Source organism: Martes martes (assembly GCF_963455335.1).
Source record: "Martes martes genome assembly, contig: scaffold_372, whole genome shotgun sequence".
NCBI classification, from domain to species: Eukaryota; Metazoa; Chordata; class Mammalia; order Carnivora; family Mustelidae; genus Martes; species Martes martes.
In genome coordinates, this window is record NW_027666345.1 from 2,066 (window position 1) to 27,029 (window position 24,964).

Sequence of the window (24,964 nt, forward strand, 5' to 3'; positions counted from 1 at the left end):
GGGCTAAGGTTTGACTAGTATGCTTGATGTTTTGAAACTTTTAAATATAGTTTGGAGACCCTCTGAAGGCTAAGTATCTGAGTGAAAATTCATCAGATTCTTTTTTTTTTTTTTCTTAATTCATCAGATTCTTAACCTTGGTTAATTTGAGGTTAATGTATGAAAGATTATCTCCAAGGTGATGTAGCATACCTTTCTTTCTCTTTTTCAGCTGGAATCAACAGGACTGGGCCTTAGTAGTAGTAGACTAAGAACAACTCTTAACAGAATACAAGAAAGCCTTATAGATATGGTAAGTAACCAGTTAGAATTAATTCTTTTGGGTTACAGAAAATAAAAATTAGCTACCCAGTCAATTATAAAAAATTGTGCATCCATATGTATGTTGAGTGCCTGAGTCCTCAGTATTACACTGTGTGCTTGTAAGGAAGTAAATACAGGTTTCTTACAGTCTGATTGGAGAGAAGAAACTGGTGTACATCGAAGAGTCTGATGTTGGTTATACATCCAGTACAAGTTCAAGGGGAGGGAAGGTTCATGTGGAAACGTGATTTCAGAGAACGACTAAAGCAAGAAGTGAGACTTGTGCTAGTGTTTGAAGAACAGGCATGGGGTTAGTGGGAAGAAGAAGGAAGACTGGCATTCAAATTAAGGTTCAGAAGCTAAGAAAGGGCCTGGAGATGGGAGCAGGCCTGGCCCACAGTTTGGCCATCTTTGTGATTGGGACGCTGGTATATACTGAAGAGTCGGGTTGCAGGGAGTGTTTAGGGACCACTTTATAAATGGCCTTGAAAGTCAAGGAAGAGGTTTGGATATAGTTGGCTATGCAGGAGGGGCTCTGGATTCCTGACTGTTGTGTCACAGGATGTAGTGTATATTTTAAGAAAATAGGTTAGGCGGAAAAACAGGGCTGAGCCTTTGTAGTGTTTAAGCTAACACAGGCATTTAAAACAACACGTTTTTTTTCTTGCGATGGGCCACTGTAGTCAGAGATTGCTGTTTTTCAGCACGTTCCTCTGCATCTACATTAAGCCCAGGATCCTCTGATTTTTCTTCACCTTACCCAAACAAGCAGTCATTTTCCTCTTTTCTCATAAGGTCTATCATTATGTACATCTGCTACTGAGGTTTTAATAAAGCAATGTAATCATTCTTTTAAGAAATACTAATTGAAATAGGATTTGCGGGGTGTGGTGATAGTGCTGGCCATTCATCAGTGCACGGAAGAGGTAATTCTTGTCTTGGAAATATTTTATTGAGGCAGAGAGACAAATACGTAATATAGTGTCAAATAGTGAGAAGCACTAAGAAGAAAATGAAGCAGAGTGAGAGACCAGTGGCCTTTGAGCAGAGATGTGAGTAAGATGAGAGAGGCATGTGTTCATATCTTGGGTGAGCACTCTTTACACAGAGGAGATCACCTCTATCCATCTCATCCATCTCCCTTATAATATGGACATGTTTCTGCCCAGTACATGTATATGTATATTTTCATAGCACTTATCTCTCAGCAAACTTCAGTAGATTGTTCGTTGAACAAGGGAGTAAACTCCAATCCCTGAGTTTTCTTGTCTACTGGCTTAACCTGGTTTGTTTTCTTGGCTTTGCTATCCATTTAATTCTGATCGTGTTCAGAGTCAGGGCTCCTTGTTTGACCTAGCCACTTATTTATATATATTTTTTGTCTTTGTTTTTGTAAACTCGATTGGCTTTCAACTCCATTAGAAGTTATCCATGTTTCTGTTTTGCTTCTCCTTGTTTGATACTTAGCATAACCTTGATCATCACATCTTGTTTTCCAGATCTCAGTCCACAGCTTGTTTTTCTTGTTTCTGGCTGAAAGCCTTGAAATTGATGGACTGAATGGTCATAATCAGAAAGTCCAGAGTCGCGTATAGTTACATAGTTACCTCTAGAACCCATTACTCTTAACTTAGTCTGGGCTTCATGACAATTGGAGCCATAGATTTCCTTAATTATAATATAATAATAATACAGTTAAAAGGATTGATAGGTCAAAATTTACCCTAAAGTCATTCACTCTGATGTCTTTGGCATCTCTGGTAGTTACTGACTGCTGATTGTCAAACCACAGTTCCATATTTGACCCTTAAGGCATGGATTTGTTGCTTCGGATTCTGCCATATCTAATGAAGTATCATGACCGGGTTAACAAACTAGCTACTCACACCAGCTGCCGCCCATCTGGGGATAATAATGTATCTGTAGCATGTGTCTGACCAGTTCTGTGTTCACTGAATAAGTTTTTCCCAGAACTGGTAGTCAGATTTAGAAATGTGTTTTTAAAAACCCCTCCTCCAGTAAATGGATCGATAGATATGCCTGCTTTTTTCCTTTGGCACCTGGTCTTTTAAAGAGATCTTTTCTTTATTTAAGTCCTTATGGTTACCATCTCTTAAATCAGACTGCACCTTGGATCAGAAGGCCATGAAAGCAGTCATTCTTTTCTTCAGTTTTTAAGTAGTGCTGACCTTTTTGACAGGGTCTCTCCATAGTCCTTATTCCTCATACAGTAATACAGAAGTTTTTCTCGAATTTTCTGTTGGTTTCCAGTGTTACATGTTACATTATTACTCATACTGATAAGCATTGGTTTATTATTTTAGAAAATATATTTGTCATTTGCTAGACCTTGATCTCAGGTTCTTGTAAGCTGGTATATTAATTTTTCTTCACTTCATTAATTTGCATCTACATTGGCAGAGAACATTAATTGGTTTCTTGCTATTCAATACAGTCTTTGGCTGTTAAAGTAATTTATAGCCTAATCAATCTGGAGCCACTAAATGAAAGTTGTACTTTCTCTTGTATTTCCCCTATGTGTTGGTTAAAAGTTTAATAAGCACATTTTTGGTTATTGTGTTTTCTCCATATATATCTTCTAAATTTTGCTTCTAAGCTGTAAAAGGTATTGTGGAATCATTATGATCTTAAAAATGCCACCTGAAATTTTGTATCATATATGTTCAAGTTAAATAAAATTTGACACATCAAATAGAGGTTCAAGAAAAGGAGCCTACTAGGGGAAGGAAGAAAGGGAAGCAGGTATAGGTCATAGTGGTATCAGAACTGTGAATTGTTAGTTATACACTTGGTGATGCTAAATTGTTGGCTTTTAAGATCTTTGACTAACTTGAAATCTTTGATAAGAAAAATATATTTTAAATGGGTCCGGAAAAGTCAATAAAAACGATTTCTCTTTGTAGTAGTAAATTATTAGTGGCAGGAGAGGTTAAATATTGTGACTTTCACTGTGAAACTAAAGATTTTGGTTAAGGTTTTATTTCTCAAAGTCTTCAAAGGGTTTTATGTCTTTTCCTTATTGTACTGGTGTAATCTAAACACTGATCCAGCTTAGAAGCTTTTCCATTCAAGTGTGCAGTAAGCACGTGCCGTTTATTTAAATCAGCTTGACATTTTTGTGACTCTCTTGCTCTCTTCAAGCTTATTTCTCCAAACGTAAACACAGAACTTTAGCCTTTAAGCAGATAATTACTATAATTTTTATGCCCCAAATGCCAGTGTTAACTAGGAACAAAGAATGGTATCCAAATGCAAACGCTTTGAAGTGGGAGCAACAATTCCAGTGATCACTGCAAGAATGTTCTTGTGAAAGAGCTCTGTGAGTAAAGAGGGAGTTTAGCACATTTGAATGGCAGGTAGGTGAGGAGTAGTAAGGATGGAGTAGGTGAGTGCTTGTGGCCTTTCCGTATACCCAGAGATAAACTTCGTTTCTCTCAGGCCACAGATCCTTGCCTTCTGTCACCGTTCAGCACCACCTCCCTCTTCTATCCTAAATTAGCTAGTTAATATCTACATTCACAGGAATTTTTTAGTTTTTAAAGATATTTTTATTTTTTAGTATACATATAGTGATACCTAATCATAAAAGGATGAAATTCAGAAGTAACTCTGCTAGTATCAATGTGTGGGATTCATGGTGTACATGGTTATGCTGGAGCTATTTTGAGTTTGAGATTGTGCAGTGTTGGCAGAAAGTTCATGTCAGTTTTTGTCAGTATAATTACAAAATATTTTAAAAGAGAATGTGTTTGGGGCACCTGAGTGGTTTAGTCAGTTAAGCAGCTGCCTTCAGCTCAGGTCATGATCCCAGGGTCCTGGGATCAAGTTCTACCTCAGACTCCCTGCTCAGTGGGCAGTCTGCTTCGCCCGCCCCTCCCCACTGCTTGTGCACGTGTGCTCTCTCTCTCTCATATAAATAAATGAAATCTTTAAAAAAAAAAAAAAGAGAGGGTGTGCTTAATGCCTAGTATATAGTTGTGGAGTATAATTCTCCAAGTTTCTACTTATAAATCCATAGAAGGAAACTTATCTGTGCTCCTTTAACCTGTACAGTTCTATACATTCTGAGTTGCTGTCAGCTTCTGATTGAACCTCTTTCCAATAAGAAACTCATAACCCTCCCTGCCTTATACTTCTGTCTGATAGAAAGTGCTTTGTTGTGATGCAGCCAAATCTACCTCTCTGGAATTATTTTCTGTTATTCCTGTTTCTGCTCCATTGGGCCACTTGGTCTAGCTTAGCCATCTGGCCCAAGTGAGTTATCTCTTCCCCTAATTCCTTTATTAGTGTTTGTTTGTTTGTTTCAAGGTTTCATTAAGTCTTCTTCCTCACTATCCATTGACTTGCCGTGAGATGGATATTCACAAAGAGAAAATACAGAATATTATAGGAGGTATTGGAAGTATAATATTGGAAGTAGCTGAAAGGCAAGGAGCTATGTGAGGAGAGTATGAGACTCATGGGGCGCCTGGGTGACTCAGTGGCTCAGTTGGTTAAGCGCCCGCCTTCTGTTCAGGTGATGATCTCAAGGTCCTGGGATTAAGCCCCACATCAGGCTCCCTGCTTAGTGGGGAGCCTGCTGCTTCTTCTCCCTCTGCCACTCCCCTTGCTTGTGCTCTCTGGTTCTCTCTATCTCTCTGTCAAATAAATAAATAAAATCTTAAAAAAAAGAAAAGTCTCAAGGGATATGCAATAGTTGGATAGCTATCTTTATTATTAATTCATTCAACAAGCACACATTGAGTGCCAAGGTACTTTGTGGAAGACCAGTGGGTGGTCCTTCTGGTAGAAGAGGCAGATAGGAATAACGAATATCCAATTTAATGTCAGATTGTGTCAGGAATTACAAAAAAAAACTAGGAAAGGATAGAAAGAGGAGAGAGGGGGTATGATTTTGTTTAGGTGATCACACATGGCTTCTCTGGGAAGGTAACATTGAGGTAGATCCCTGAAGGAAGAAATAGAGGAGTGAGTCACCTGAATGATAATTCATTTATTTAACAACATTTATTCAGTGCCTATTTATTGAACACTTTATGTATGATGCTAGACCCTGTCTGGGAGTTGAGGATACAGTTTTGGTAGGGAGAGAGCAATCCGACAAAACTCCCTACTCATGTGCAACTTGTTTGCTAGTAGAGAGGGAATATTTTGGAGAGAAGTGTCTCAGGTGGAGGAAACAGGAAAGGCCCTAAGATGGGACCATGTCTGACTTACTCCAGGAACAGCACAGAGGTAAGGATAACCAGAATGAAGCAAGTAGGAGGGCTGGTGATAGATAAAATCAAAGAGGTAGCCAGAGCCTAGATCCATGTTAAGGCCTTTGGATGTTACTCTGAGGAAGACAGGAAGCTGTTGGAAGAGCTTTAGCAGAGGAGTTGACATGATCTGCCTTAATTAGGTAAAAGAGAATTATTTTCACTATAGTGTATCACAATTAAGGAGAGAAAGAAGATGGCTTGTACCAGTTATAGTGGAAGAAGTAGTGAGACATGGTCAGATTCTGGATCTGTTTTGAAGGTAGACCGGTCCATCTAAATTTGTTGCTGGATTATAAGTGAGGTATGACCATGAGAGGAGTCAACAATGACACCTAAGTTCTGGAGAATGGTGGTGCTATTATTGGAGATGGATAAGACTTTTAGGAGGGACATATTTGAGTTCAGTTTTCAGATATGTTAAATGCACTAAAGGTAAGAGAGAGGTCAGGGCTAGCATGTAAATTTTGAGCTCTTGGCATGTGGATATTTAAAATGGGGGATGAGGGGCGCCTGGGTGGCTCAGTGGGTTAAAGCCTCTGCTTTCGGCTCAGGTCATGATCCCAGGGTCCTGGGATCAAGCCCCGCATGGGGCTCTCTGCTCAGCAGGGAGCCTGTTTCCCTCTCTTTCTCTCTCTACCTGCCTCTCTGTCTACTTGTGGTCTCTCTCTGTCAAATGAATAAGTAAAATCTTTAAAAAATAATAACAATAAAATAAAATAAAATGGGGGATGAAATCTAGGAAGTAGAATTTGAGTGAGAGAAGTCTGAGGGGTAAACTCTAGGACACTCGAGGGTTTAAAGGTCAGGGAGAAAAGGACAGAGTAGCAAAGGAATCTGAGAAGCGGCCAGTGGTGTAGGAGAAAAACCAGGAGGGTATGGTACTCTGGAAACTAAGTGAAGAAAGTTTTTCAGGATTAGCCATGTAGGATGCTACAATAGTTTAAATAAAAAAGGTATTCAGAATTGACTGTTGGACTTGCCCATAAGAAGCCACTGGGAACCTTGATAACTTTTTTTAGAATAGAAGAGACAAAAACCTGATTGGAATGGGCTTGAAAGAGAATAAGAGGAGATGAAGTAAAGACTCCCTTACCATCTTCATCAATTAAACTGTTTGAGGGTCTGCTCACGAAGGAGGCATGCCCAAGGTCTTGAGATACAAAAATGATGAAATTGGTTCTAATACTCCCAAGAACTCAGTAAGGTAGAGGGGCTGGGAAACCACAACTGACAAAGTGCACTTGATGCCGTATACAGAAATAGGTATATGTGTAAGTAACATTAACACAAGTAAGATACTGGGCGCCTCCATGGCTCAGTCGGTTAAGCGTCTGCCTTCAGCTCTGGTCATGATCCCAGGGTCCTGGGATTGAGTCCTACATCAGGTCTCTGCTCAGTGGGAAGCCTGCTTCTCCCTCTCCCTCTGCCTGCAGTTCCCCCTGCTTGTGTGTGCGTGCTTTCTCTGTCAAATAAATAAATAAAATCTTAAAAAAAAAAAACAAACAGAAGTAAGATACTAATTATTCTTGGGAGACTGAGAAAGTAATAGAAAGGAGGTTAAGTATGACCTCAGACTTGAAAGATGAGGACAGAACTAGGCAAAGAGCAGAGAGCTGGTAAGAGAAGAGTGTCAGTAGGACAGGTGTAACAAGTAGCCCAATGCAGCTAGACCCTAGGGGCGTAGCAGATTACTTGGAAGTGAAGCTGGCAATGTAGCTGGTAATATCATGGTGACAAGTTTAGGCTTTTGTCTGTAAGGCCTGGATAGTCAATTGAGACTTTTAAACTGGGGAGTGGTGTGGTAATGTCTCCATTTTAGAAAGATCACTTAGGTATTCTAGAAAAATCAGCCAGTGAATTGTGTGCAACGCGAAGTAGAAATAGGAGAAGCCAGAGAGAGAGGTCTCTATTTGGGGACTGTTAGTTCAGTAAGAATGCTGTGGGGCCTTGGTACCAATGAAGCAGTGACAGGAAGAAACAAAGGAGAGGTGTGTGCTTAGGCATGATGGAGTGGGGAAGGAAAGGGGAGACACGAATGATTCCAGGGTTCCTCACTTAGATAGTCTGGTAGATGGTGATTACATAAACACTGGCATTAAAAGAAGTAGCACAGGCAGCCATTTTATGACTGTGTGTGTGTGTGTGTGCACGTGCGTGCGTGCAGGAGACGGGTGATTATTTTCCTTTCTAGTAGAAGAAAATAAATACTGGAGTTGTGACTTTGATTAACTTGCATAGTTTCCTTATCCCGATTCTCCCTTAGAGAAAGCACAGTTGTTCCCAAAATAACTTTTAAATGCTAATTGAGTAATTAGAGATTGAAGAGAAACAATATCTTTTGTGGAAGATAGGATACAAAAAAGAACTAAAGAAGAATAAAACCATTTTCTAACTTGGAAGGTTTTATAATGTTTTAGTTCCATTTCGCTAAATTTATAAACCTGTTATGCTCCCAGAATCCTTCATTCATAAGGCAAGTGTTGGAGATTTGTGACTATATAATTCATTTAAGAAGTAATCAAGATTTATATTTTGTACACTTTTAGATTTGTTTGTACCCAATTTTTGTGCCCTAATTTTCTTGGAGAATCTTTTTTTTTAAAGATATTTATTTATCTGACAAACAGAGATCGCAAGTAGGCAGAGAGACAGGCAGAGAGAGGAGGAAGCAGGCTCTGCCGAGCAGAGAGCCCGATGCGGGGCTCCATCCCAGGACCCTGGGATCATGACCCAGGCCGAAGGCAGAGACTTTAACCCACTGAGCCACCCAGGCGCCCCATAAATCTGTGTTTGTTTGTTTGTTTTAAAGATTTTATTTATTTATTTGACAGACAGAGATCACAAGTAGGCAGAGAGGCAGGCAGAGAGAGAGGAGGAAGCAGGGTCCCCGCTGAGCAGAGAGCCCGATGCGGGGCTTGATCCCAGGACCCTGGGATCATGACCTGAGCCGAAAGCAGAGGCTTTAACCCACTGAGCCACCCAGGCACCCCCTTGGAGGATCTTTTAAAATCAATACACCCTGCTCTTCAGGCATCCCATTAGCCACCTTCCTTCTCATCAGTAATGTGACTCCAGACATCTACCAACACAGTTAGCTCAGTTTCAGTTTATAAGTGCATTCTAGTCCTGCCTTCTTGAGATTATACCAAGGTTACCTTGATTAAAGTGTGGATGTGAAATGGTTAACCACACCATAATTTTGGAATGTGCCAGCTCAGTCCTCCAGAGGCTGTCTCTCTTTCCTCATTTACAGGTTCTCGAAGGGCATCTCGCTATTGTCTCTATGAAATATCTTCCAATTCATAAATATTGCTTGTGTTGGCCGATTTTAGGTCATGCACAGATAATAGCATATGGAGTTGGATCGTTTTCACTTAGTATAAAAAGGAAATTTCCAGTAGTTAGAAAATATAAAAGAAAGAAAAGAAAGAACAGAAACTAAATGTGATTAATATGCATGCCTACGAGTATTTTAATTACAGGTCCAGTTTTGTAAAACCACATGGTTTATTGCTATTAGATTTGATTTCAGACTGTGTGTGCACGTGTGTTCTGTTTTCAGGAAGTTTCAGCTGATCCTACCGCCACCCTCACAGCAGCAGAGGAGAGAAAGGAGAAAGTGCCAAGCCCACACCTCAGTCACCTGGTGGTTTTGACATCTGGGGATACGTTGTATGGGCTGGCGGAAAGAGTGGTAGCCACAGAATCCTTGTAAGTTGTTAAAACCCGTTGCTTTGCCTTTAAGTATTTAAGACAAGTTATAAAAGTAAGCACTGTGTAATTAGATTTCTAGCTGCATCCTTCTCCTACTTCTGAGTGTCACTTATTTATTTCTAAGAAGTCTCTCCTGAAATAGATCACCAATTGATTTTTTAAAAACTGCATGATTGTGTTCAGTTATGTCAGTGGAAAAAGGGAAATCTTTTAGGTTTCAGTCGTGAGCAACGTGATCCTTGCTTTAAAGTAAAAATTTACAAAAAAGTAACCACATCATAGCATACTTTATATTTTCCTATCAAATTGTGATTCTAGAGAAACTAGTTACAGCGTCAGTTTAGTGTTAAATATAGTTAGCCCTCGACATCAGCAGGAATGCTTCCTGACCTTTATAAATCCCCCATTTTTAGTACAGGTAAAGCACATGACTTCTTCTATAAAATGTAGTCCAGTATCAGTTAAGAGTTTTTGCATACATAACAAAAAATAGAGAAAAACAGGGCAGCTGCTGACAAATCTCCGTGCAAATGACTCCACTCCTGCACACCAGCCTCCTGACCTGAAGTTCACGTGTATATCTCAGCCAAGCTACAGTTTGCTGCATGAGGTTACTTAGGAGATGTGCCAGCCAGATGTTAAATCTGTGAATTCAACTCTCTGTTTTATATAATTAAATGGGATCCTTACAGGAAATCCTTTAAAAAAAAAAAAAAAAAAAGCCTGTTAATTTTTTTTCTTCCGTCTCTCCTGTGATCTGTGCTGTGTCACATGCAGAGCAGCCTCTCTGTACACCTTGTGATTTCCAGAGCAGTTTATTTGAAGTCTCCTTCTTCCACCTCTGCTCCCAATCCATGATAAGCTCAGCAGTAACTTTTGGGTAGGTTGTAAATGAGCTAATACAAGGTAGTTCACTCAAGTGGAGAGGAATTTTAACTTAGGTCGAACTTGTGCTTAGAGATCTTAGAGGTGACTTGCACAAAAGTCTTGACAGGACATGGATCATGCCCTCTGCTTATGCAATGCATTCTTTATTCCCTTTAGGGTATTCTTGGCTGAACAGTTTGAGTTCCTTCAACCCCATCTGGATGCCGTGATGCCTGCAGTCAAAAAGCCCTTTCTTCAGCAGTTTTATTCTCAGGTCAGAGACACTCTTGGATGTCATTTCAGCTGGGAACACATTATTTGGGGTTTTTTAACTGGTGGCCAGTCTCCAGATTCCAGGAGAGCAATTAACAAACATTTATTCACTCATGAATTCCCATAGTAAGTTAATACTTACTGAGCAGCTCCTGTACCTTTTCATCCAATGCACATTACAGCTGTATTTACAATAAAGTATGATAAGGGGAAAGAAACAGCAGCAGGGTTTTTAACATTGGCTGGATGAAGAAAGGAGGTGTCATCGGGAGAAGGTTTTCTAGAAAGGCTGTCTGGGGGAGGGTTGTTTAAACCAGGGCAGGTGGCTGCGGTGGGAGTATATTGCAAGCTAAGGGAATGGCTCACAGGAGACCAGCCAGTGAGAGAGAGCCTGGTGCGAGTTAGCTGCCGAGAACTCAAAGACTGTCAGAGCAGGGGAAGGGGCCAGTGGTGAGAGAGACAGCTGGAGTAAGAAGCAGGAGCCACATGGTGCGTAGTGCTCTCAGCCAGGAGGTGGGCTCTGTTTCCAGGGTACTGGGAAGGGACCAGAGGATTTGAAACCGGTAAGTGGCCTGTTCAGTATGTGTTTTAGAAAGAGGGGTTGGCAGCAATAGATGGCAGGCCTGTGGACAGGGAGCCTGGCTTGTAGGCTGTCACGGGTATACATTTGAGAGATGACAAAATCTCCTCATGGGGCAGGTAGAGTGGAAATGGACAGAAGTGAAAAGACATGGGAGATATTTGCTCATCTCCATGAGAATCTGTGGTTCTTTTATTGTTGTGGCATCAGTGACCTCAAGTTGATTGTATGTCTCAAAAGTGTTTTGAGTAAGTCCTTTGCCAACGAACTGAAGTGTTTTCATAATTTAAATATCCAGTTGTGTATGTTTTATTTTTAGATGTGATGTATACTCGAAATAGATACAAAATATTTTTTACAAACTTGATACTTTTAGAAAATATTTGTTTTCCTTTCTTTGAAATGTATTTCAGACAGTCTCGACTGCCAGTGAACTACGCAAACCAATTTATTGGATTGTAGCCGGTAAAGCTATTGATTATGAACAGATGCTGCTCCTGATGGCTAATGTGAAGTGGGACGTAAAAGAAATTATGTCACAGCACAACATCTATGTAGATGCACTGCTGAAGGCAAGTACGCGGAAACACCTTTTTAAAGATGAGTCTGCCAGGAGAGCTGTTCCTGTCATTGCACTTGCTCCGAAGTAGTGGGATTATCGTTATTACCACATTTCTAGCATCATGGTGTTAAAGCCCCTGAATCGGAATAGACTTGTTTTTGAATTTTGTGTTCTTTTAGACCCAAGAATTCTTCGTAGATTTTTTTGTTTTTGCTCACTAATTTCCCATCTTGAATTAGAGTTTGATTGGGATGTCTTGGCTGACTTTCATTTTAAGTAATTTCAATAACCAGGACTATGGTGACAGGAAGATATTTCTATTTAATTAGATGTTTCTGTAGTTGTGTAGATTTATTAGCAAGAGACCAAGCCCCTGATTATTCTGTATTATCGTTGTTGCTGTTTTTCCAGAAATTACATTACTTTTGCAATGTGTTATGCAAACACCTTTGCATTTAAAACTTAGACTACATTTAAAAGTTTTCTGGAAAGAATTGTACACCTCTTGTCATTTATGCATCAAGAGATATTTATAGATCACATGTGCCACACACTGATCTGGGTGCTGACAGCATAGTTGTGATTAAGGAATTTACATATCCCCAGGAAATTTACATGCCAGTACGGAGACAGCAGTAAAGACATAAATTAAGATAAAATATGTCAAATAATTAATAGCTCTGTGAAAAAATAAATAAGAAGCAGAGGAGGGATAGAGAGTGCAAGGTGTGGTTTGGGAACAATATTATTTATTTACGTGTGGTCAGAGAAGGGGATACTTATCAGGAGATGAAGTGAGAATTGGGGAGCAGCCCAAAGGAAGCCAGGAGATGAGCCATGTGGATATCTGAGGAGAAGCAAGGGCATTTGAGGAGATGAAAAGCGCTTTCAGAAAAGTCTTGTTTTTTATATTTGTTAGTGAAAAGGAAATTGGCCCTTCTTAAGCTCCTGGCTTTTATCTCATTCACACAAACATTCTCACTGCTTAGTCAGGACAACAGATGGTAGCCGGGATACTTGTGAACCAGTAAGCAAAGCCAGAGATCAGAACAGAGATAGTGGCGGAATTCGTCATCTCTCTGCCTGGTGACCTCCTGGAACTCTGTAAGGGAGATTGCGAGACCCTCCCCAGACTACTCAGGAACTAAGGGTGGGAGAAAAGTTAGCAGTGTCTAGGGGTTATTGTCGGGTCTGAGGGTGCTCTGTAATTGCCTCCCTGGGAGAACTTTGATTTCTAGGGTTCCCATAAACTTCAGTTGGGAATCTTAATTTGGAATGTGATAGTCAAATGTAATTTATAAATAATCTCATACCCTTTTTTTTTTTTATCAATTTTGTTTTTGAGAAGTTGATTTTATTTTTTATGGCATGCCAACCATGGTATTCATAGAGAAGCAAGAAGACAGAGATTTCTGCACTCAGTGAATATATATATTAGAAGGATTCTTAGTTCTTCTTGGGTTTTTTGTTTGTTTTTTTAAGATTTTATTTATTTGAGAGAGAGAGTGCATGTACCATGAGCAGGGAGAGGGAGAGAGAATCTCGAGCAGATTCAGCACTGAGCTGGATATGACACTTGATTCCACGACTGAAATCATGACTGACCCAAAACCAAGAGTCGGATGCTCAACAGATTGAGCCTCCCAGGCGCCCCTAGTTATTTTTAATTATAAGAAACATTAATACTGTAAGAAAGAACCAAACTTATTAAGATTATTAACCTGAACCAGTTTTTAGCAGCTTAAAACCTCTCCTAAAGAAGCTCTTACATAACTTTTATTTGTTCTATTACTTTTCCAAATCCAAACCTTTAGGTAAAAAGCAATCTGCATTTGTTGCCCCTCAAAAATCTTAAGTAAAATGAAATGGTTTTATTGTTCATTTAACAACAAACATTCTTGAACACTGAAGTTAGCAGTTAGTAGAATGACATTGTTTACAGTTAGCATATAACTTTTTTTTTTAGGTTTTATTTATTTGAGAGAGATTGAGAGCAATAGAGAGAGTATGAGCAGGAGCAGAGGGGAAGAGGGAGAGGGAGAAGCAGGGCGTTTTCATCCAGGGATTACGGCCTGGCGGCAGATGACCAGATAGCTAAGCAAACAACAAAACCGGTGACAGCGGGGCTGCTGCTCACAGCACCCGCCACGACCGGGGTGGAGTACAGTTTGCAGGAACAGGTGGGAGCCACTGAGCGTCCTCTCCCTTTTGGGTCCATGTGCCCCTCGATAAAGAGCACTGGCTTTCTTCTCTCTTTGCCGGACACTCTTGACCACTGCTGGCCAGAAGGGGTATTTCTGGTGCTCAAGCCAGACGAGCATTCCCACTTCAAATGAGCGTGGCTCGTGGTAAAGGAGGATTTCTGGGTGGCTCCTCGTCGTCCTCATCTTCCTCCAGGACAGAATGAATGGGATTAAACTCCACGGACTCTCCAGAAGACTGACGGTCTTCCTCCACCAGGACGTGAAGGTCTCTCGTCTCCTCTGCGGCAGCATGGGGGGCAGGCGGACCGAGTTTGCCAGCGCTTCGCAGGACCCGGGGATCCTGATCTGAGCCTAAGGCAGACGCTTAAGTGACCGGGCCACCCAGATGCCACAGCATATAACTTTATTTTTAAAATATTAGTGAAAGCACTGAATCGTGACTGGAAATCTAAAGCAGGGTTTACTGCAGTGAAGCATAAATACAATAGCAAATACTAGTGTTCCGCTAGGTTCATAAAATGGAAAGGATGAAGAGCAATTATTTATTTAACTTTGAATTTCAAAAGGAAGCTTGGTGGATTGAAAATTCACTTTTTCATAAATAATTAAAAGCAGTTAACTGTCAAAAATAAATTCAAAAAATTGTGATTAACAGGAAAGCAAAAGGATGATAAGTAATCATGTGGTAGCTTGAGTGGTGATGATTAGATTAGATTTTTTTTTTCCTCCTGTGTGTTATTAGAGAATTTGAACACATGTCACTCTTGACTTGTTAAGCATTATGTAGCTGCTGTCTTGAGGAAACTAAAGAAAAAAAATGCCATTTTAAATCTTGTTAAATTCATTTGAAATGTATTGTCAGGGAAGGAGCGATAGCATTTACTTTTGTAAATGAACATATTTAGGTGACAGTAGTCCAAAGAAACTAGAAATACATTTATTGAAGGGTAAACTGTTTGCTTTCCTGAAGTTGTTAGAATTTGTCTAAATTATCTACATACATTTTTATTTTTAGTAGAGCGGTATCATGAAAGTTCCTAATAAGTAATAAAAATACTCAGTTTTTCTGTACGAAATAGGAAGTATTTTATGTTTTAGTTTTTCCTTTGCACTAAAAATTTGCAGCTATTCATTGCTTTCAAATCATTTGGAATATAACTAATTTACTTTTAAAGAATGTTTAAGATAGAGAATAATTTATTCGATTATTCTCTAAGGAGTATATAGCCTCAAATTACAAAGGGTTCACAGTTCACTCTGAGTTGAAAGCTTATCAAAATATTTTTTTAAACTGGATTTCTTGAAGATCATTTTAAAGACATATTAGGTTATTAAACTCTTTTAATCCATACCGACATGACTAGAAAAATTTGAGATGAAGAAGCATTTGAACATTGTTAGCATTGCTTAATCTATTAATGACACTTATTTCCTTGGAGATGAAATGTCGTGTGCTCTGTATCACAACATAGTTTATTCAATGTGAAGTACTTAAAAAGTCCAAGTTATATTTGTATTCTCTCTTTGTATTACTTGGTTTGATTCTGAGTCTTTCTAAATCTTCTTCTTTGCCAGGAAGGTGGGAGAGCAATATGGCATTATAATTATATTCTTATATGGCCATAATTTTTGTCTTCTTAGGAATTTGAGCAGTTTAACAGGAGGTTAAATGAGGTTTCTAAGAGAGTTCGGATACCCCTGCCTGTGTCTAATATACTTTGGGAACACTGTATACGGCTGGCCAACAGAACTATTGTGGAAGGGTAAGTTTTCATGAAAGCATTATCTGATTCTTCAGTGACAAATTGTAATGTACAGATCACATTGTATGTTGTCATTATCGGATAGAATAGGTAGAGAAAGTCTTGGCCAGCAGACAATCTCATAATAATTTAGGTTTGACTTTAGAACATTATTGAAGAAACCTTAAATCCCTCTGTGCCTCCGCTCTCTGTGCTTTAAAACCAGCTAGTAACCAGCTAGAACCAGCTAGTAGGGGACAACGGAAAATAGCATCTCATGGTGATCTGAAAGTTAAACTCATAATAGTTATTATTGCTTAATGATGTAATTATTATGATGATTATGCATAACAGTTATTGAGCACTCTGTGTCATTTACTGGATCAAGCACTTCACAGGTTTATATCACCAAATCCTAACATTAGCTCTTTGATAGAACCATTATTCTCTCTGTTTTATCAAGGAGAAAACCTCAGAAAATCAAGAGATTAAATAAATTGCCCAGGTTCACACAGTTTTCAAACACCAAGAAGGTTTATGAACTTCTGATGGCAAAATCAGGTCTCATAACCACTATGTCTGTTAGTGGTATCCTTATTATATCATTGTAAACTGTATAAATCTTCCATATGTTGAGTTTGAAGATCTATCAATACTAATTTTCCCACTTACTCAGAGACAATGCTTACGTCTAGAATATAAACTATGTTTGGGAATCCAGCTGCTGTCTCAGAGACCATTCACAGTGTTCTGGAATTGCACATTCAGTTGAATTTCCACACTCTCGTTTATCTGATTTCTTTTCATTTCTTCTTTGATATAAAGAAGAATGTATTAGAGAGTGGGAAGGTAACAGTGACAAGCTGACAACAGTTTTGGCACTCTGTATTGAAACCAGCATTGCTGGAAATCACAGAATGGCTCTGTGTCAACAGTCACAACTGAAAAGTATACATATATATTTTTTAAGATTTTATTTATTTATTTGACAGAGAGAGATCACAAGTAGGCAGAGAGGCAAGCAGAGAGAGGGGGGGAAACAGGCTCCCTGCTGAGCAGAGAGCCCAATGCGGGGCTTGATGCAGGGCTTGATGCGGGGCTTGATCCCAGGAACCTGGGATCATGACCTGAGCTAAAGGCAGAGGCTTTAACCCACTGAGCCACCCAGGCGCCCCTGAAAAGTATTTTTAATAAATTTGTTTAGTAAAGTAGAAAAGTGAATAATGTTGTATTTCTGTACAAAACACTTTTTATTAAAACAAAACAAAACAGAAAAGTCCGGTCACTTCTAATAATTTGCACTTCAGTGTCCTTGTAAATTTCCTAAGGGGAAGTACCACATTCCTGCGGTTGGATTCTCCACATTTTGTGTTATTGAAGGAATGAGACACTGACTTACGAGTAATAACATGTTGTACTCTTAGGGTTAATACATTCTTATTACTATTCCACCTTAGAATACACAGGTTTTCAGTAGTGTGGGGTGTCAGAATAAGTCTATAAAGTTTATGACAAGTATGTATATCCTTTTTTTGCTTATATGCTCACATGTTTCTTCGGTTCAGCTGACAGTCCATGGGGGAATTACTGCTTTTGTTTCCTTTACATCTGGTAGTTAACAACACTGAACAGTTTTATGAAACTAAGATTCCTTTGGAGTATTCATAGCCCAGCTTAGAAATAATTCTTGGCAGCCAGATTTACTGGAAGACCAGTTTAACTTTCTTACAGATGATTATGTTTATGGAGTGGGGGGGCACTGTAGTCTGTTGAACAGCAAAGAACTTCAGAAGTTATTCAGTCTCTTTGCTTTGCAAATGAGGAAGCTGAGGCCCCGTAGGCAAAATGACAGCTGAGGGCCCCAATGCAGCTAAGTCTTTCTGACAGAAGGCTCATGTGCTTTTTCCTAGAACCCTCTCGTTTCTGGAGAATCTGTCCAGACACGGGTTAACGAAGAGTTTGAGTACCTACAGGTTTCTTTTTCCATCCCATCATTTCTGGTTTTTTATTATTGTGTATCTTAGATATGCCAACGTCAAGAAGTGTAGTAATGAGGGTCGTGCCTTGATGCAATTGGATTTTCAACAGTTTTTAATGAAACTTGAAAAACTAACAGATATTAGACCTATTCCTGATAAAGAATTTGTGGAAACCTATATTAAAGCCTACTATCTAACCGAGAATGACATGGAACGCTGGATCAAAGAGCACAGGGTGAGAGCTGGAAAACAGTTAATTAAGTTTTTATTCCTTTTCCTTTGTGCTGTTCTTGTCTGGTGTATCATATAATTCAAAATCATGGGAGTGAAATATAAAGCATCAGCTGATTCTTTACCATATTCACACTTTGTCTATGCAGTGCCCTTTGCGTAATCAAATCCCTTTGAGATCTTTCTGAACTGCAACAGTAATTATCTGTAAAGGTAGCCAGAGTCTGAACTTTAGCTGTGTTTATCCTGCAGCTGTGTTGTGGGAAAAGGCTGAAGTTGGTTAACATCAAGACAAATTGAAGACAGCAACATTGAAGTGATTCACAAGCTAATGTCTATTATATAACTTAAGCCTTATAGCTCTCAACAATGAGTTGGTGTTGTCCTGACCACACTGACATCTATTAGTTATGAGTGACTATATTAATATTGAAATGGCTACATTTAACTTCCTCCTTCATTAGATTTTACCTTGAGTATAGATATGATTGTTTTTCTTTTGTGTTGATATATAGATACGTAGAGAAAAGTATTATTTATTAAGTGTTATTTAGGATGCTGCATTTTTGACACAGTTCAACTCAACATCTGTCACCAGAACATGCTCAGTGTGGGGGCTTTCCTAATATGATTGTTCTATCATTCGTCTAGGTAGGCAGTATGGGAAGACAGACTTAATGAAAATATGGGAAGTATTAAAATTATCACCTCATTTTATTTCTTCAGTAACTCTAGTGATCACATTTACTTAAGCTATAAACATCATGGGTAAAAGCTAAGTAAATTTTTATTTTATTTGACTGGGTAAGGAAATAAGGAATTATTTATATTTACTTTATCAGCCTCATCCAGTCTGGTTTCAGTACTCTAGAAAAAAAGAAATGAATATTAGCCTGAGTTTTATGTAAATGTGCCCACTGTGGGTCAGTTTCAGATCTTTGGGAGCAAAGAAGAAATGTAATATTATCTTCAGTGATTTTGATCGGTACACCAGAATTGAGAAAAATGTTGTCCCTTTTAGTCCCATTGACTTCTGACATTTGAAAACCAGAATGCTAAACCAGGAACAGATGGGCTGATGAATGTTGCTGGAATCCATTTAGTAAAGTAAGCTATAAACACTTTGAGGTTGCTACTGAGGAAGGTGTTTAGGGAAAGAGTACAAGTAACTGAGGAGAAAGGCACAGCTCCTAGATATCCATTATTTGATACAAGAATGATACCTATTTTTGAGTTTCCTCTTTTAATGTAGTGCACCAAAATTTTTAGCTTAGCATTTTGTGAGAACCTCAACTAGCTAATATTTGTAATTCAGTGAAATTTTCTCAGGAGCCGACTGTCCTCTCTTCTGGGACAGTGCCTACCTATCTCAGTGCTTGATGACAGTGGATACTTGTTAAATATTGGCTGATTAAGAGAATTTACCAGATGCTAACAGGTGCTCCTAGAGCTCAGATACACAAACTGAATAGTTTGCTGAGGTTTTAAAATGAACTCTTTCTCTTATTTTGAAACTGTGCTGTCTTTAGGTGGTTACCTCCTGTGAAGACAGATGACTTTTCTTACTAGATGGTAGTATAGGACTCTCTTTCCTTATCTGAACTCTTGTTATTCATCCTCCAGAACCAGATCAATATGCAAACCTTTCTAGTGAATCCCTATTCATTCTTTTCCTAGGAACTCATTATCTGAAATTCAGGAACCAAATAGCTTTGTACAGCATAAGAGACTTATAGTCTTAATTTTACTTACTGGCTACAATGACAGTATGAAGGTTTAAAAGCCGGTAGCTTTCTGATCCTTGTTACCTTACTCATTTATCATAAGTCAGAAAAGTTGTTCTGTGGTTAGAGACTTTTTCCCCTTTCATCTAGAATGTTTGCAAAATATAGAGTGCCAGAAAATAGTTATTTAGTAGCATTTTAAAAATTTGAGAGGTCTGTGTATTTTAGTAACTTCATAAATAAAGACCTTCACAGAAACAAGCATAAAGTATGTGGTCTTAAAAGTAACAAAAGCATAGCATGTCAGATTACTCTGCCATATTGAAGAGATTCTAGTCCTTTCTGTTTCATTGTATCCTGCAGTGTCCTTATTATTATTACGGCTGAGTAAACAGTTCACGTTCATGTCTCAAACTATAATTTCCTCTGCTTTTCACTGATTTTGTAGTGCTCAGTCACTATCCACTGAAAACTGAGTATCTGCCTGTTCTTTCCTTGCATTGATCAATACATGTCTTTCAGCATACTAAATTTGGATCTTTTTTTTCCCTCCGAGCAGGAGTATTCAACGAAGCAGCTGACCAATCTGGTAAATGTTTGCCTGGGATCCCATATCAATAAGAAAGCAAGACAAAAACTTCTAGCTGCTATAGATGATATAGACAGACCCAAAAGATAATGAACACATTCTTTTTTCTCAATGCATTGATCTTCTCAACATATATGACATGAAAGCCAATTTTTCATGCACTCCTGACTGTTGTCTGCTAAGAAATCTTTGTGCATGTTCTTTCCAACTGGGAAGTGGAAAACGCTGAAGTTCGTATGGTGTTCTCAAATGACTTTTATATGCTCTGATCCTTCTCCTCAACTTTTAGTCTCATTTGTTGTATTCTTTTTCTGAAGTGATATCATTGCCTTGTCATAAGTATTGTTATGTGACTGCAGTTACACATTTTACTGAAGAATGCACTGTAAGTATATAATTAGAAGGAACAGTGATAATACATCCATGGGCAGTTTTCGGAGAATGAATTTATGTTGGTATTTTTTTACCCTCTCTGCTTGGTTCTTAATATATAAATGGGAGGGTTTATGTTTAGTATCTCCTAATTATGAGCACTGCATGGGAATTGAAAAGTATACATAAGCAAAATAGCTGAAAAATCAGTATGTTCTCTGTGTTTTTAAATGTCAGAGTTTATGTCGGGGTTAATTTGGTTATAACAGTGATCATAAATGATGAAATTGAATAAATACTATACTCTAACATGATCCGCCTATGTGAGACTAAATTTTGATACTGTTCCACGGTAGGCAGAATTTATGAAACAATAATGAAATTTTTCAGTGTGTTCTAACAATTTTAATGATCTTACATCTTGGTACCAGTGATGAAAAGTAATTTCATTGGGTGTACCTTTTCAGAGCCTGAGTAGCACCCAGAATAGCGATTGTGGCTTTTTTTTTTTTCTTTCCTTTCCTTCTTCTTCTTCTTCTTCTTCTTCTTTTTTTTAATGTGGGACATTTTTTTCACATAAGCGTTGTTGTCTTTGAATTCTGCTTTTGTCTTGGGACAGGAAAACCTGGCTTAGCTGACTTAGGAAAAGAACGTTAGTAGTCAAGCATAAGTTTATGGTCCTATATTCATCTTTCTTAGATACCTGCTTTGTATCACAGATGTAAAATAATGTGAACTAGCTAAACTTTAGAACTCAGTCTTTAGTAACTGTGTACTTTGCTTTGAAACCAGAGCTCTTCAGTATCAACATATACAATGTAAAAATCAGTATCCCATGCACTCTTGCCAATTCCTGTGAAGGAATTTTTTGCATGTTCTTTGTGACTGGAGAGTAGAAGACTCTTCATTTTGCATGGTGTTGGTCCAGGTATGCTGGGCATGACCTGTAACATCAGTAGCTCCCAGAATCCTGAAGCATCATCTCGTGAGAAATGGGCCTTGTGTTCTGTGAGTCTACGGGGAACTGAGTCAGGGAAGTGGAGGGTGAAGGGTGGCCCATGGTCAAGTCTGGAGGCGAATAAGAAGGTGATTGCCACTCAGTGTCTGCCTTTCCCTGCAGATATTCATAACTGGTGTAGTGTAATACAAAGCGCTTTGAGAATATATCTCTGTGTGGGTGTTAGTATGTGTGTCTGTATGATGAATTTTTTGTTTTCAGCCTCTCACTTTGCAGTTCATTCACTGTCAATATTGCTGTAAAACTTTCCTCTTGTAAAAAGGTATGAACCTGAGGCTGTGATGGTCTACTTGTGGCGTTAGAGTGCGTAACTTGTAAGGCAGATTCTGCCAGTAGCCATTATCCTTATGCAGCCACCGGAAGAAAACAAATATGAAATAAACTTGGTCCTTGTGTTTAGTATATGTGCTGCCGAAGCGAGCACAGGTCCTTGTGTTTAAATGACACATTCAGCTGGGACATAAAGAGCTAATCAGCTCATTTATTTCTCAGTTGATTAGGAGCTGCTTTTTTCTTCTTCTTTACTTGGACTTTATAGTGGCTTTCTTTAATTTCTAGTTTAGTTTGCCTTAGATAGTATGAATAGCAATTACCTACCAGATAGAATGTTTTCCAGGATGACAGGAATTGAGACAAAAGAATTACTTGTTAGGGAATCAACTATGCAGTCAGACAGAACTTTTAACTTACCCATATCCTGCTTTGATAAATATTTTTGAAAAAGCTTTTTTTTTTTTCCATTTCGGTATAGCTTAATAAGTGCTTATTAACATCAAACCAGTAACAGGAGACTTGAGTTGTGAAATTACCTAATAACAAGAGAGTTACCAGACGTTATAGGTGATAATGAATTATACCATATAACATTTTGTGAAACTAATTTTAAGATAAATAGAATTTAAAAGCTTGAGAATATAAATGGAATTATCCATATTCCAAAATTTTTACTGTTACAAAAATTTCTTTTTGTTTCTAAGTTTTCCTGAACTTTGACCTTTCATATGAAAGTGTCCTATGAAATTCAAGATTTTAAGTTGATATGGGAGCATGGTAAAATAGCATGCCCTGAAAAAGAATGATTATTTCTATAAATACATTGTCTTGCATTTAAAAATGCTAGGGAGATAAGTAACAGTTCAAGTGAACTAGTTTGCTTCAGTTTATAAAGCCTACAGAGATCTTATAAGTTCACTTTAACTAGTAAGCTTATTTGCTCAGCTTACAAAATGAAATAGAATTTTGCTTGAAGCCGGGACCATATAGTGTTTTATCATCTCTTTAAGCAGAATTTCCTTTGAAAACTTCTATTTAGCTGAGTGCTAAAGTGAAACTTTAAGTTAGATTGAATAGCTTTTTCTTTACCTGCTCACTGAAATGTAGTCATAAAAAAGACTTGTAATTCAATTCGCTTTGAAAGCATAGTTAATCTTTTGTAATGAAAAATTGGACCTGAAGATGAAATGCAGATTGTGCTCAGAGCAAAATGAGGACGTCCAGAGGAAAATATTTATATTTCTATATTTATTCTTTGGAGTAATTTTTAATGCAGACCTAGTAGTTAAGACAAATGATATTTAACTCTTGAGAATGATTAATGACAAAAAATTATTAATACTCTGGTATGATCTTTGTAAATATTAAGACCAGTGCAGCTTTCTTTTTTAGAATTATGGAAAATATTTGCTTAGTTCTTATCATCCACAAATTTTTAAAGGCCATCAGAAAGTTCAAGATGCATGACATTTCCAAGGACAAAACTATGTCAGACTTTCTACATGAGAATTCTTAACTCGTTTGAAAATAATGCAGAAAAATAGTTCATTAACTCGGGTAGACTTTTTCTGGCTGGTGCATCCTTCTGTGAATATTGCTGAATATACCTGCATCAGTTGTTCAGTTTGAAAACAAACCCATAATTACATTCTCTCCTTTATTTGCTAGGCCTGTTAGGGGAAGGGGCAGGAATTTGGCGAAGGATAACTAATCCCTCTATGGAACTTTGGCACTTTTATTGATATGATTTATTTAGAACATTTGTTTTTGGTTTGGTTTTTGTTTTTGATGAAGAACCATTTTTATGAACTCCTTTAGTGATTCCTTCTTGATCTCAAGACTGGGAAGACCCCCACCCAGCTGAGGATCTCCAGATTCCCTCTTTACAGAGTTTTTCACACTGAGCCGAGCCTTTCAATTTAGAAAAGAGACTTTTTTTTCATCTACAACCTATATTTTCTGTTTCTTTCCCAGTCCCTTGTTTCTTGGTTCTACCTACCAGAAACCAAAAAGATTTATGTTTTAAAGAAAACACATTTCCATACTGTGGGCATTTTGGTCCAACTACCACAAATAGCATACCAATCTTTGCCTTAGACAGGAGGGACATTTCAGTCAGGGTTTCCATTTCAGCAGAAGTCCCTTCTGGAGCCTCCCCTAAAGTGTAATTACACCCTCAGTTAGCTATTGGAAGACAATTTTTCTGACTGCCTGCTGTCTACCTTATTTCTACTTCCTATCACAGTTCCACCTTTAAGAACCCAACCAAGATGCTGTACTTTGCATGAAACCTGTCCTTTTCAGGAATAGGTGCTATAGGGAAGAACTGATAGGGAATGGTGGTGGTAGTGGTGGTAATAGAATTTTAACAAGGAAGATTGCAGAAGATCTCTCTTGGAAGGAAGTGAGGAGGCCAGCCACACAGTTATCTCAGGGCGTCATAGGCTGAGAGAGTAGTAAATGCAAAGTGAAGGCTTGGGGCCAACGCTTCTGCTCTGAGAACTCTCAGAGGAGGCCAGCATGGCCCACACAGCAAGTGAGAGAGAGTGGGAGTAGAAAGGGTGTGACAGGAGGAGTCATACAGAGTGAAGGCCTGTGAACCATGGAAAGGACTTTGGATTTTACTTGCAGATAAGAAGTATTTGGAAGATTGTGAACAGGGTGGACACCTGATTTCTGACTTAGATTTCTGACTTAGATTTTAGATTTCTGACTTAAATCACTCTACCTAGGTATTGAGAAAGGGCCATAGGGAGACGAGGACTGAAGCAAGGAGACAAATTAAGAAGCTAATACAGTAAACCAAGAGTAGCATAACGGAGGCCTAGATCTCAGGAGCTTTGGTGGATATGGTGAGCAGTGATCACATTCTGGATGCATTTCAAAGGTAGAGACAGGGTTTGTTGATTGGTTGTGGTGATGTTTGAGAAAAGAGGAATTAAAGATGATTCCAAGACTTTTGCTTAAGAAAATAGAAGTCTCTGGGAGAACTGGATTTGTGAAGATGATCAAAAGAACAGTTGGACAGCTGAGATTAAGTGACCTTGAGATACACCATTGGAGGTATAGAAGAGGCAGCTGTGCACATGAGTCTGGAGAAGAAGTCAGGGCTGTAGATATAAGTATGGGAGTCACCGGCATATAGCATAAACCCAAAGCTTTCTTTAGGAGGCAGAAAAGTAGAATTTAATTTTTTAATTTGTAATTTAATTTTTTAATTAATAAGCATTGGTCATAGAGGTTTCATCCCT

The 24,964-nt window shown here is 38.5% G+C and overlaps 1 protein-coding gene across 1 annotated transcript; it reads left to right on the forward strand.

Annotated features, from left to right (window-relative positions):
* Positions 1–211: 211 nt before the first annotated feature.
* On the forward strand, positions 212–20,735 carry LOC308338071 (syndetin-like; the record flags this gene model as incomplete). Its single annotated transcript, XM_080831635.1, has 7 exons — positions 212–292; positions 9,148–9,296; positions 10,344–10,440; positions 11,433–11,591; positions 15,427–15,548; positions 17,552–17,741; positions 20,021–20,735. Coding segments are annotated over 7 exons (918 nt in total), but the record flags the coding sequence as incomplete, so codon positions are not given.
* Between the last annotated feature and the right edge of the window lie 4,229 nt (positions 20,736–24,964).